Here is a 14,728-nt window from a genome sequence, read left to right as displayed (position 1 = left end):
AACCGGGTTTGTAAAGCTTGAATACTAATTTAACATCAATTACCTGGGAAGGTGGTAGATTCTCCTTCATTGGAGGTTTTTAAACAAGAGGTTAGATGACCATCTGTCGAGAATTCTTCAGCTGTGATTCCTGTATTGCAGGGGGTTGGACTAGATGATCCCTTCCACCCCTAGAGTTCTCTGAATTGGGAAGAAAGTGGTCAATGGTGCTTCTTTGTACCTACCCAACGGCAAAGCTGCTGTACTTGAGTTGCTCTACCAGCTGCTGGCTTCAACAACTTCTATCTTAAGATATACTGGATGAGATCCAACGTAGAGGGAGTCTGCTTCTTTCTTCCCTTGCACATCCCTGAAGTCTACACTACAGGGCTCAGGGAATCCCCTGGAACAAATTGATAGGGGTTGCAAAGGGTTGGAGAAGAGAAAGTAGAAGTTCCATTGTCACCCAGTTTTACACCATTTACTGTCACTCAAAGATGGTAGGTTTCTGTTCCAAATGTGTCTTTGTTTTCTATCTAGTTGATTGCCCTTATGTTCTTGCTCTTCAACACAATGCAATGAGGATTTGTATGGAGATGGGCCAGAATGGATTGCTCTTTCCATACTTTTGTGTACAGGAACATTCCTTTAACTTTCTCTTTTGCATGCACATATTTTTACAAATTGCTGACTCACAGGAGGACATGAGGCACACAATAACTTGACGGTACTAGATCAAATCTAATTTTCCTACCTTTTGAGCAGACGGAACTCCAAGAAGGTGGGTAGGAACTGCCTTTTTTTTTTTTTAAAGGGAGACAATGTAGGATAGTTGTCACTTTCGCAAGAAAAACTCAAGGGGAAATGCAAAGCGTCTGCATATTAGTTCTTTCTTTAATAAAGTACGTCAGACATTCTTCTAGAGGAAAGATACAAATTTCCACAGCTAAAAATGAACATCCAGTCACTATATGGTCATAATCATTCTGCAGTAATGTGGACATTACATGCAACAGACTTGAAAGAGCCATGTGGCGAAGATGTGATAAGAATCAGACGAGACTCTAAGAGGCTGGAAAAAAAACATTTTAGAGTTCCACGTATTAGTACTAAGCAGCCATTTATACTGCATATTATTTTCTATTAGATTACTGATACCCATGAACAAGATGAGTAGGTTAATTTTAGAAGACATAATAAACTGGTACTTTAAAGTGGAAAGTACCATCTAGGAATCCAAATGTAAGGCAATATGGGATTATTATGACCTAATATTATGGTAGTCATTCTGGATCGACATGCATACAAAACCAAGCACTTCCAGAATTATCAAAAAATCAAATTCCAGTATAACATTGAGATAGACTGTGTTATAGGGTTACCAATTTTGACTCCTCTAATGGAGTTACTTAGGTTTCATTGCTGTCCTTCCGTAAAGCACTGTTTATTTTCTGAAACCAGAGATAATTACAGGCATTGAGGAAGTAAAGTTATACTAATTATAGCAAACATGTTTTTTTAAAAAAATCCCAGCAAGATAATAGCAAGAAATAAAATAAATTGCATTGTTTCATGGCACGAAGACAGCTCTGACAAGAAAAATAATATGATCCCTGAATTATCTGTAGACAGCAAGGGTCAATCATAACAAAATTACAAAACCTTCTATGAATTCCCCCACCCCCACCTGATGAAAGCTGATATACCATACTCTAGTTTCTCTCTTACTTGGTTTCCCACTTTTAAATAGCTGTTTACTCTAAATGGCACTTTCCCCTGTTTTATAACAGAAACAAATCTAAACAGAAAGGTTAGTCACATTTAAAGGATCAAAATTAATCACAAGCTATGTAATCCTTTTTTGTCATCCTTACAAATTCAAATGAAATTATATTTAAAAAAAGCCTGCACAGGCCATAAAGGCTGAATCTTGAGGTGGTTTACTGTGTAAGTTTAAATGAGAAGGAGTGCTAGATTTAAGGTGGCACAGAAACTGCATAACCACAGTATGTTTTAGGTCTTGCATGCAGAAGAACAGCAATGTGACCTCACAAACTGTATTTGCTATTAAGCTCTTCACACAACCTCTCAGTATTACTCCCACTTTTACAAGGCACAAGGGCATCATCTTGTGAAGAATTACTTGATAGTGTCTGAATATGCAAATGTGAACCTGCCACTGTTCAATAGCTATTACCTGCTAATTTGGGTCATCTGCCCAGAACATTCATAGATACAAAACTAGGGGAAAGTATCACTGTATTGCTAGCTCAACTGACTTCTGGGAGAGCAAACTCACCCAACAATCGTATTCCATTCACTTCAGGGCAAAATATGATCCAATAACTTCCCACTGCTCACATCTCCCAACCCCACAATCCCCTGTACAAAATGACAGGGGCAATATTCTCAGGAGAGCTATCCGTTATGTAACACTTATGCTTTGGGGTCAGGTTGCAATTTGGTTTAGCATGACTCATGCTGCAGATGGAGGGGTAGAAGTATTCTTAATGTAAGTAACAACTGCAATTAATCACCATTAACATCTTCATGCCCTATCACTTACCATGCAACTGCATTACATGACGGTGGTTATACTCTCTGTGTGTGTCTGGAAAAGAAAACTAAAGCATACAAGCAAAGTGTCCTACTTTGAGATAAATCTTTGAAAATATCTTTCAGCAGCATCTGTCTACAGAACAGGCTTTTTTTGGGGGGGGAATAGGCTGCATTAATATTAGCAACCTTTGTTTGTTTGTTACCTCCAAAGGTCCTAGAGATAATTATATATAATGAAGCACAACACCCTTAGTAAAAACTCCTTCCCTAATGGATTACACATTTCACGGCTAAGAGGTTTCCTTTCCAAATGCAGTTAAAAAGAGAGAGACCAGATTAGTGGGCTAATTAGGTCTTTTTGGAGGTTGACATCATTGAACCATTGCCTATCTCTTGATGAGATCTGGAGAAACCCTGTCATGGCATATTTGCATACAGAAATGGATGGGTGGGCATACCTAGACACCCACCCACCCACCCACCCACCCATCCCTTGAGTTTTCTTGTGTTCAACCTGCACGCCAGAAGCTTCCTGAAATTCAGTCTGTTCAACACCAATTTATTGCTAAGGTGAAAGATCCCCAACAGGTTAGACACTTGGGGCTATTAATCTCAATAAACCCAAATTCTCCCCCTGGCTGAGTGACATTAGTCAGTGTAATCTAGAGCAATGCTGCACATAATGTTTAGCACTGGCTGCCTGGGAAAGGAAGAAGCCTTTTGAGAACAGAATATGTCTCTGGGCTTATGCATACTTCCTATTGTCCTGCTGCTTTTTCCTGGGGAAAACCACTCTTTAGCGCTCAACTGGAGAAAACAGCAATTGGGGTTTCCATGGATTGCTGTTTGTTCTGATTTTAAGGGTGGGTTTTCACTGGGAAAGGAGCAGGTCCATGGGAAAATCGCTCAGACCTGTGCTTCCCTGATTTGTAGCTCTTCTCTGCGGTTACCATCTGGTTATTCTGAAATTGGCCATGTTGGGTGTGAGATTCAGAGGAAGAGCTACTTTGAGAACTTATACTCTTAAAAGCTAGAAAGGAACATAGCCACTACTCCATCAGCATTATTTACTATGCACTAGTTATGGACACTGACATATCAGTTGATCCCAAGGACAGAATCAGCCTTGGGAAATAGTTTAGCCTACTCTTAAGATTGTGAGAGAAATTTGAGCTAGAGTGAAACATGACATCCTTGGTATAAAAAAGCATGAGGAATCTTGTTGCCCTTTGTGGGAACCATGTAGTGATGTATACATAATCATGCGCACTCATATTAAATTAAATTTAAAAAATGAGTGCCAGGGAACCGTTTCTACACGGCTAAGGAACACTGCTGCATTATGACCCTACAATGAGCCTTGGTCCTGGGCCTGAGGGGATTGTGGATGTCCTGAAATAGCTATAAAAATATGTTCCAGGCTATAATATACAACAATACAATTTATTCATTGGGAGACAAGTTTATATCTAGTGGAGACTACAGTCTAAATGTTTCAAAGCAACTAATGTGCACCTAATTTGTATTACTTTACGAGGAAATTTTTGCACGATAGGAACAGCAGTTAGTGGTTTCTGCTGTATGTAAATTCAGCATGTTATTTTTCTTTCAGGAAATGGTTCAGGAGGCCAGTCAATTGTCTTAGTGCCTGAGATGCAACCAGGATGCAATTCTGAAACCTTTACTTTTCAGATTTTCTAGCTGCCATGTTTTGAGGAAGAGTACCCCCACTCTCTCCTGAGACCAAATCAATCTGCCAGGATCCAGGCTGATGCTCATTTGCTTTCCCCACATTTGGAAAAGATGCTCACCTGTCTACCCACGAGATTATATACTTCATGTTATTCTACATGATGAGTGACTATGAGCTACTACTTCAATATTCCAAGAAGTTGCTAACAAAGTAAACCTACGAGTACCTTTAGTATACATTAGATCTTGAGATTCACATGTGCATGTTTTAAAGGCAATCATTACATAATTGTTGTCTTGATTTCCTTGCCGAAAAAGGACTGCCTTTACCACATCTGTGCTCTGGTTTTATGAGTTTCCCAGTCCCATGAAGTGTCAGATGCACACGCCAATGTGCCACAGCTGACCTCACAGGCTGACTTAAATTTCCAAGGGGCTAACAATGGTGAAATCAGAATCCTTGCTGTTGCTGCTGCTGTCGTCATCAGGGCTGGAACTGAGGTTACTAGAAGAGGCAGATATGGACCCCATCAATGGATCAGAAAAGGCTAAAGAAGAGTGACATGGGACCTCACTCTTGGTGGTCACATCCTTGCAGGTTGGCACAGTCTGCACATGCTCCGGAGCAGGACAAACATTCCCTCCCTCCTCTTTGGAAAGTAGAATATAGTCATCCGTGGGCCTGTTGGCAGAGTTTCCACTCGAATCGCCCACAGCCTATGAAACAAAAGAATTTTGAACAGGCAAGCATGTCAGAAAATCCATTTTTAAATTCCACGCCTACTGCATCCATCATCACAGCTAGCACATACCTTTACAGGCGTGGCTGCCGTTGCCTCCACCATCGTTCCCGTGTAAAGGTACACACCAGTAAAGGCACATATAAAGGGGGTCCTAGTTGGGAACTCTTTAAGCAGGGTCTCTCCTACAGATTATAAAGGATGAGTGGGTTTATAGGGTCAAGGTGTCCCCTATCATAAGCATGCACAGGACCGAAGCCGTTCAAAGCATATGCAATTCTCCCTCCCGCCAAAGTTGTGCTGTCGCTTTCCCGACACATTAGCAACCACACATTCTTTACAATGATCCTGTACATTTCAATTATCCCTGTGCAGAAAAAATGTCACACGAGAAGTGGCTCTTGGTGACTCGCAAAGTGCAAACCGTTAATAAGGCTTGGCTCTTAACTACAGCATTGCAAAAATATATATCTTAAAATAACTCCATTACACATTTTAAAATGAAATCTCTAAATTTATATGTAATTAGTTTCTCAAGCCATATATAGATATATCTCCCTGCAGCATCCTTTGCAACATGCTAGCTTTTTTTTCTGACGCTGCTATTTTCAGAGGTGAAATATCTCCCCACTCCTTCCTCTGCCAGTTTCGGTTTAGGAAAACTCATAGTGATATGAAGCATGTTTTCTCCCATCTGCTGCTGCTACTGAATAAATGGAATATGACAGAATTATACTTCCAGTAGCTTTGAAAGTTAACAACCTTACACCCGGTGCCATATGGCTTCTTGGAACATTTTTTCCTGATGAGTATCTTCTAGTATGATGAAAGTTATTTCCATCATGCATTAAAGCAAGCAAACCCTCCTGATACTATGTTTTAAACAGGTCTACATGTTTTATGGGTTCATGTGTGTGCCTCCCTTTAGCTATCCATGGGGGTGTGGGGAGAGAAATAATGTCCTGTGTAAGAATCACAAAATGAATTTCTGCTATCTTTTATTGATTGAATGATTGCATTTCTATCCTACTTTTTCCTCCAAGGAGCTCACAACAACCTTGAGGAGTACATAAGGTCGAGAGGCAGTGACTGGCCCAAGGTCACCCAGTGAGCTTTGTGGCTGAGTGGGGCTTGAACCCTGGTCTCCCAGGTCCTAGTCTGACACTCTAACCACCACACCACACTGGCTCTCTGCATTTGCAGGGCAGGTGATGAAAGACTGGAATTGGTGTGGCTGATGGGAAGCGGTAAAGTAGTGAGCAGTGAAAGAAGGGGTGTCTGGAACCAAATCATGGAAGAGAGATAAATCAGCTGTCCTTCCCTTCATTTCAACAGCAGTTTTAGAATAAGCAAACTCTCCCTTTCCATTCCACCTTATAAGGCACCAGAGCCCTCTCCCTCAAAATTTGCAAAGGAGAGAATGCCACCAGGCGTAGCTTTTGTGACAACTGTAGTACCAAGAGAGGAAAAGCAACATCCTGCTGAAACTTCCTCTACTCAACATCTATACTGATGCAATATGCAAAGAATATGCAAATCCCTCTAAATTTAAATCCAGCAAGCAAAACATTTGAAACTGATTTCTCCCTTGCGTGTTGCCAGCCCTAACTGTAAATATTACAGTGGCTCTGAATTTTGACCGTTCCCTGGTCTCGTATAAAGAAAACAGAATGTGTTGATCATATAAATAATTGGCCTTTTGTAAAATTCTAAATTAATTCACTCCTTTCCCCTGCCCTATTGTAAAGGTCCATATAGTTAAAGCCATGGTTTTCCCGGTAGTGATGTATGGAAGTGAGAGCTGGGCCATAAAGAAGGCTGATTGCCAAAGAATTGATGCTTTTGAATTATGGTGCTGGAGGAGACTCTTGAGAGTCCCATGGACTGCAAGAAGATCAAACGCATCCATTCTTAAGGAAATTAGCCCTGAGTGCTCACTAGAAGGACAGACCGTGAAGCTGAGGCTCCAATACTTTGGCCACCTCAGGAGAAGAGAAGACTCCCTGGAAAAGACCCTGATGTTGGGAAAGATGGAGGGCACAAGGAGAAGGGGATGACAGAGGACGAGATGGTTGGACAGTGTTCTTGAAGCTACAAACATGAGTCTGACCAAACTGCGGGAGGCAGTGGAAGACAGAAGTGCCTGGCGTGCTCTGGTCCATGGGGTCACGAAGAGTCGGACACGACTAAACAACAATTGTAAAGCTATCTCTCTGCAAATCACAATCAGACATACACAATTGCTTTTGTTTATTATGAGATGACAACTGGCATCTTCAATAGATTTATAGAGAAAGGTCAAGTCCCAATCTTCCTATCAAGCATTCAACTGTCCTAGCTCTAATAAAGTCTATAATGACTGAGGCAGCAGAAAAAAGAGGAAAGGCTGTTCAGCCCCCCCCCCCTTTCTGGAACTTTCAACCTCACTAATCTTATTGGAAGAGAGTTAACCATCTGTTTAACTCTGCCACTGAAATCTATGGGACTTAAAAATGCTGGATCATTTTTAATCTACACGTTGGATTACTGGCTATTTCAACACAGTTGCATCTGTATGGAAATTATTGTGTGCAGGTAATCATGGCAAAATAAACTTTATGCATGAATAAGCCCAATGTTAAAAAGAAGAAGCTGAAATGTGAGCAGCCACAACATAATTGCAATACAGTGGAGTAGAGGCAGCAGCCTTGAAGCTGCCTCACACATACTACTACAGAGGGGCAGAAAAAGTAATACAATTAGTTATTTTGGTGCTAATACAGAAAAAGCTCAATCCAAAGCATGCCTGCTCAAAGAGACTTGCAGCCTAGTCTAAGTTTAGAACTACTGCCTTTGATAGAACAGATACTGATGCATTAAAATGTTCCAATTAATTCATGGCAATATTTTAAAAGCTTATGCTGCACTCATAAAATTCTTCCAGCCTGACCTAAAGACATCACAATACGACACCGTGCCTCATTAAAACTGAAAGTTGGCTCTGGTGTCCTTTCTGTATAGGCCATTGAACATAGCACTGACTTAACTTCTGAAAATTCATTATGAAGCTTTTATTTCTTTAAATGCTTCTGATTAAAGTTAAAGCTAAGCAGAACAAAGGAAGACATGAAATAGAGGTATTAATGTGTTCCTTTCCTCTCATTTTTTGAAATAAAAAGCATAGTTAGCATTACATGTTATATATATTGGAACCGATCTACATTCTTTTTGTCTAAAGTAAGATTGTTCCTTTATACATCCCACAAAGAGAAGGAAAAAGGAAGAAAAAGAAGAGGACAAACAACTACCTAGCACCTCAGGGGTTTTTTTAATTCAGGATACCCAGGGCCCAATTTCAGGCAGAATTCCTACTGGGACAGGCCAAGCAAGATATATAATTTGGCCTCTTTCCCCCCTCATAGTAATGAGCTTGAAACACCATACTTTGGTCCTGGTGTCTGCCTGCTCTTATGGTAAGCTGCATATTCTTGGCAATGGCTGCTCACCACCTTCCCGGGGGGGGGGGGGTGTGACATTTGCGGTTCCTCGTGCTCCAGCCTCGATTCCCTCTGCTTGACCGTTGCAGGAGATTCCCCATAGCCTGAGGATCTAGGGGTGGATTCCTGCCAAAAATGCCCTTTCAAACGGCCCAATCAGTGACAGTGTCGATAGGGCAGAACCTTGCTGACTGGCCACCTGTTCAGTGCAACCCGTGGGCGGTTGGCTCCAGGAGCAAAAAGTTCCATATTCTTGGCAATAAAGTGATACAGTGATCTAGATTTGTGGGAAGTGGCATTGTGAACACCAGCTACCAAGCTCACAGAATGGAGACACCTCTTCCCCACCAAAGCTATGTGCAATGCTCGCCATCTTACACTTGTTCCATGAAAATACACAAAAAGCAACAAAACCACCACCCCTTCTCAGGGCTCTCTAGCTTCACTTTCTAGTGGAGCACACTCCACCCAAACATCTGACAGCTTGCCAGAGTCAGATCTCATTGTCTTTACCTATTTGAGCAAGCACTTGCCCACTTTAGTTGTAAAGATGGTGGCCTCTATATAAATCTGCACAACAGCATGATGGATAGAACCCTACCTCCATGAAATTCAAAAGGGCTAATTTAATCTATTTCAGTGAATGAGGGTTTCATACTATGCATTAGTATTCTGCTCTAATGTTGTCTCTAAAATGTTTAGCAGGGCTTTCAGCAGACTGAAAAGCAGGTGTAATCGCTTAGACCCATTGGATATTATTTGCAAAGTAAGTAATAGAAAGGCTATCATATTTGCCTTAAATGTAAAAAAATGCAGAAACCGTCTATCCTAACATTCATAAACAGAAAATCCTATTAAGCCACACCCGCCTGTCCTGTGAAAAGTATCAATTGGCTATTTTATGAGATGAAATTTACATTAAATGGTGTGCAATTTCCTACATTCTCTGCTAATAAAAGTATGCCGACATGGGAAGTCCAGTATGTAAACTGGAGCCTGTTACTTACTGTAGACCTGGCTTTCACAATGACATACAACAGGTAAGCAGACATAGCCTGTTTTCTAAACAAAAGTTGTCATATGGAAAACAGTAACTTCTTCCTTTGATATCCTGGAGGCAGACTGCAATTCTCAGCAGCACCCAACAGTTATAGGCTTCTGAGCATGTGATTCATCACAGCAATGAATCCAGTCCAAAACATTTTGAAATCACATTTTTCATGTTCAAGCAGATATTCTAAGCTGACCTGGTCCTAAAACTTTGAAGATTCAGAGTAGATTTACCACTGAATAATGACACTGGTTAATATGATTTTGGGTTGCAGTCTGCATCCCAGCCCCGTCACTGGTTCAGCAACATCCCATAGCTGGACAGCTTATGAACAGAAAACTATTGGATGCTCCTGCAGCCATTCAGAAGCTGCACTTTGGTTTTCCAACAGTTCAGAACGCATTCTGTTGGAAAACCAAGATACCACTGTATACAGCCACCATGACTAGTAGCCATTAATAGTCTTATGGTCCATGAACTTGTCACACCTAAAAGCTATTCATGTTGGTGGCCATCAGAAAGTTTAAAAGATAAATTCAGATTCTTATGAAAAAAGGTTCAAATGGAGTTGGAAGCTACTATTGCATACTTATTTATTTTGAAAGTGACATCATCATTATTATTATTATTATTATTATTATTATTATTATTATTATTATTAAATTCTAAGCCTGCAATCCATTGGGACTTGCTTGCCTTGGATTAGGCCTTTATCTTTCCTGTCTGCTTTTTTTAAGGCTTTAAAAAGTACCCCAGACCTTCCTTTTCTGAAACGCATGCACTTTACCTGCTTCCTTAGAGGCAGGGGCTCCTTTCCAACTGAAGGCTCTTCTACAGCTTCATTTGTCTCCTTGGTCTGATTGTTGGAACAGTAGTGATCATCTTCTATTGTGATTTGTTCATTCTCCTCGGCCTCCAACTGGCTCTGATTGAAACGTAAGGAACCTTTCAAAATATCCTTGATCTGTTTATCAAGGGGGAAAAAAGTAATTTAGCTGCATTGCAACATCTGCCACTTAAAGCCAGGCCCTCTTCGGAATCAATCTTCTTATGCATTGATTGCCTAAATTGTTGAAGACATTTATAAAAATGACAACTGTGTTTCTGAGTAAAAGCATTAGGGTGCCACTGAATCTTCTAGCAAGAATGATGAGATAAAGGAAATGCATTTAAAAGGATATCAGTTCCCCTGGATGCCATTAAAACATTGAAATGTGCCATAGTGTATCGACCTGAGCCCTTTCTGGACCCAGCCTACAATTCCACAAAGTACCGAAAAATTGCAAGAGAGAACAGACATATATTAAAACTGATAATCTGAAAGCACCCATAGTGCATGATCTTACAACTGCAATGACATTAGAATATGAAGAACAAAGACTGGGCACCATTAAAAGGTCCCCCACTGTTCATCCCTCAGTGGTAGTGAGTGTGGTAAGAAAGTGGGCAGGGAGGGGCCAAGTTGCCAAATTCCCTTAGAAATTTGCAAGGTTTGGAGTTCTTGGCCTCACAAGATTTCCGGGAAATGATAGTAATGCTTGAGATACTGTGAGATCTTGCAAGGTGAACCTATGTAAACTGAAGGCAAACCAAAACTGGAGCACTGAGATGTGTTAGACATTTCATCTAGCCACCCACCCTGTTGCAACATCATGGGCTTAAAAAAATTCCCTTTACTGGGCACTAGAATGTGATCTTTACATGCCAACTTGACTGGTTGTGTATTTTTGCTCTTCTGTGGAATTCCAAAGGGCACAATTGGTCCAATTAAGGTTATTGTTCTTGATGACCTGAAGTTTTAAGGTCATTTCATTGGTTCAATTGCTTATAGTCTTACTTGTCATAACTGAGGTAGTAAAGCATGAGATTTTTAATCTCAGGGTTGTGGCTTTGAGCCCCACATTGGGCAAAATATCTCTGTATTGCAGGTGGTTGGACTAGATGACTCTTGTGGTCCCTTCCAACTCTGCGGCTCTATGATTCTAACTTTGATGACAAGAGAATACAGAATCAACAGGGTTCCTGGTGTTTCACTGGGGATCCTGTTAGTGTAGGAATTCATTATTAAAATGGTTTGGCCTATCATGGATATGCCCTGGAGGACTGGATTGGGGCTGGCCAGATTCCCTCTGAAATGGCCTTGGGTAATTTGAGTTTGGTTGCCATGTTGCTTGATAAAGTTATGGCCTTTTACTCTGGCTACTGTTTCTTTAGCTCACAGCAGCAAGAAGAAACTGAAAGGCAGAACTGTCTACCAGCATTATTATTTCAGTAAGTTCCACAGATTCTTCTTTTGCTCACTATCCTAATAAATCCCAACAAACTATTAAAGTTCAGCAATTATAATCCTGAATAATGCAAAGTTCAGATAAAAGCATATACATTTTAGAAGTGCCGTTCAAAATTTTTTATACATATTATACATAGAATCTTCATTTTGTCAAAAGCTATACCTGCTTCAATCCAGCTAAGGACACTAGAATTTCATCTTCCTTCTCCAAGTGTTCCTGAAGAATGACTTCTTGAATATTTCCTGCAATGCCAAAAACAATTATTTCGCAAGAAAGCACCAAGATTACGTGCCTCAAGATTACATGCAACCCAATGGCCATGAAGATGAATGTATACTTTGATATATATCTAAAAAAATACGGAGTCTGGATAAGAACCCTTAAAAAAATCACTTACAGTTACAGTTCAGCGGAAACACTGGCTGATGAAGCTGGCTTGTTTCAACAAACCATAATTAAAATTAAGCACAGTTTAGGGTTCAGGTGTAAGGCTCAACTATGACTATATAAAAACGAGAGCATTTTTTTCTAATCTCCTCATGAGGAGGGGAGTGGGTGATACCAAGGCTTGCTTAGGCTAATTTTCATATGGCAGGAAACCAGTATTTATTGTTACATATGAATGCTGCATTTGATTACAATTTATATTGAATATTTCCTGCAATGCCAAAAACAACTGTGAGATCAAGAGTGAAAGGGGCCATGTTTTCTATTTGAAGGCTGCATTGGCTCTCCATCAGACTACTGATCTTCACTGTCTTATACTCCCCAATTTAAGAGGAAATATCTGGGTAGCATTGTAAATTAAGAATGAATATGTGCAAGTTAAGTTATTGCATTTGCAGCCAGGTTCCCTTAGCACCTGAGTTAACAGAGCAAATTAAACAGATGACTAAAAGGCAAGTACCAAGTTTGCCCAATTAAGTCATGTAGGCAGGAAAAAAACTGAACACCTGGAATAACAACAGATGGGATATTTAAATTCAGGAAAGCAGGCAAGAATTTTATAGTTCTGCCCCAGTCTGAGTCTATGTTTGTATTGATAAGCTTGTACTGCATATATGACAAAATGCCCATCTGGAAACATTTTTGCTTTGAAATATTCTTCCTATCTGATGTTGCTGTTATTCAAATTGTAAAACTTGAAATCTCTCTCTTAAAATAAGAAAAGGTTCATGAGCTGCATCTTTTATGGAACAATGAGCACTGATACCACACAAATGAATTATGAGACTTATAAATTATTTGCAAGGCAAACAAAATCTGTTTCTGTGTCACAAATGGCTTCCTTGAGTTATGTCTCATGTTGTTTAAAAGCAGATGAAAGCCACGATTCTCCTTCAGGAAATCAGCAGAGAATATACACACTTCAGAACTTGTCTACTCTTGACAAAAGATTGCTTTGTTTCCAGACTGTTGATATATTTCAGCAATTTTTCATACATAAGTTAGGATTAAATCACAGGCACTAGCTGTAAAGATGAATGACATCAACAACTCAACAAGCAATTCTAGGGAAAAGATGTAATCTGCAGCCCACACTACTCAGCCAAGAGTAATGCTATGTACCTCATTCAAAACTTGAGGTTTAAATGCCAGGGGATGCAGAATTATATAAACTCTGTTATGTAACAGAGAAAGGGTGATATGTAATTGTACCCACCCCTAACGGAACAGATTTCTGCTCATGCAATAGAATTTGTACTTCCTTCCCTCTTCCCTGCAGCCCCTCATGATCCTGCCAAATCTGTTTTAGAGGGTTGGGGGACTCTGGAACAGATTTGTTGGGGTGAGGGGCAGGAGTGGCACAGGAGCAGAGAGGAAGGAAACTTATGTTGGATATCATTCAAAATAAGCAACCTGCACAAGAAGAAAGTGGAAAAGGGGCTACAGCAGAAAAAAATGTAAAAGACCAAGGGCCATTGCAAAGGTGTAGATAGTTAGTACTATCTGTATAAATATGATAGAGATAGTAAACCAGAGGAAAATGAGCTAGAAATCAAAAGCTTTCTCTGAGAAACAAATGCAATGTATAGAGCACCTCCAGATCAGCTAAAATAACTGCAGAATTAAAATCACTCATTTTGCACATGCATTCATCTACTGTAGTTTACTAGATGAATGCAAAGTACTTATTTAGAGATATTCCAAAGTTTATAACTGTCCTTAATGCAAACATTTATCTAGTTTAAACTAAAGCCATCCTCCCCTTCCAACAGCACAGAATGTTGCAATGGGACCTCAAGGTGAAGGACGGGAAAGAAATCAATAACCGCCATTACAATAGCAGCAACATTTTAAAAAGACTTGAGTTATTTGATCTTATCCCAGATATTTGATCTTATCCCAAAACAACATGTTAAGAGAATGGGTTGGATCCAGACTCTACCTATGATATGCTTCACTTAAGGGGAAAAGACAGCTAAATATTTTTGGTTGACCCTGACTTCTAGTGTTATGCGTGAGGCAGAAAAACCCCAACGTTTCAATCAAAGTGTGGCAGCTAGTCTTACGATTCATTAGATCTGCTCAACAGGTACTAAAGTGATGTTCTGCTGAAACAATAATAAGTAAGAAAGTTTCTTCAATATTATGCTGAAGAAATGTGCTCTCAAAGCTCTTTGCACCTAACAAAATGGACTAACTACAAAATCTGAAGCCTTTCCCCCATTTATCAGTTTTCACCACAAGAACCAATTTATCATTCTTACACATGCTATACTTATGTTATTCAAGACACCACATTTATTTCCATAGTAACATAGAGGCAGGGTCCCAAATATATAATTATGTTGTCATTGTGTGGTGCAGCAAAAGAAGTGGATGAACATTTAATGAGAAAGCTTTTGTATAAACACACAAACAAAAATTACTGCTCTAACTCATCTTTCCCTCCTTCACATTCCAGGGAATACAATTATAATCTTGGCAGCCTCAGGA

The 14,728-nt window shown here is 40.0% G+C and overlaps 1 protein-coding gene across 29 annotated transcripts in view; it reads right to left on the bottom strand.

The window, feature by feature from the left end:
• Nucleotides 1–855: 855 nt before the first annotated feature.
• Nucleotides 856–14,728, bottom strand: part of TBC1D5 (TBC1 domain family member 5) — a 248,346-nt gene continuing 234,473 nt past the window's right edge. For 18 of the 29 annotated variants that reach the window (XM_083577774.1, XM_083577770.1, XM_083577790.1 and 15 more), the window contains 3 exons: nt 11,951–12,030; nt 10,285–10,461; nt 856–4,947 (listed from right to left, as the gene is read on the bottom strand). In XM_083577774.1, the coding sequence (XP_083433900.1) occupies nt 4,651–4,947; nt 10,285–10,461; nt 11,951–12,030 (554 nt within the window). In that variant the 3' untranslated portion in view covers nt 856–4,650. Of the gene's footprint in view, nt 4,948–5,042; nt 5,156–10,284; nt 10,462–11,950; nt 12,031–14,728 lie in introns of all 29 variants that reach the window. The other 11 variants (XM_083577783.1, XM_083577788.1, XM_083577780.1 and 8 more) reach the window with 1 other exon arrangement.

This window comes from Podarcis filfolensis, assembly GCF_964270895.1.
Source record: "Podarcis filfolensis genome assembly, chromosome: 12".
Lineage (NCBI taxonomy): Eukaryota > Metazoa > Chordata > Lepidosauria > Squamata > Lacertidae > Podarcis > Podarcis filfolensis.
The sequence above is the reverse complement of the archived record's forward strand: the minus strand, read 5'-3'. Positions and strand labels throughout refer to the sequence as shown.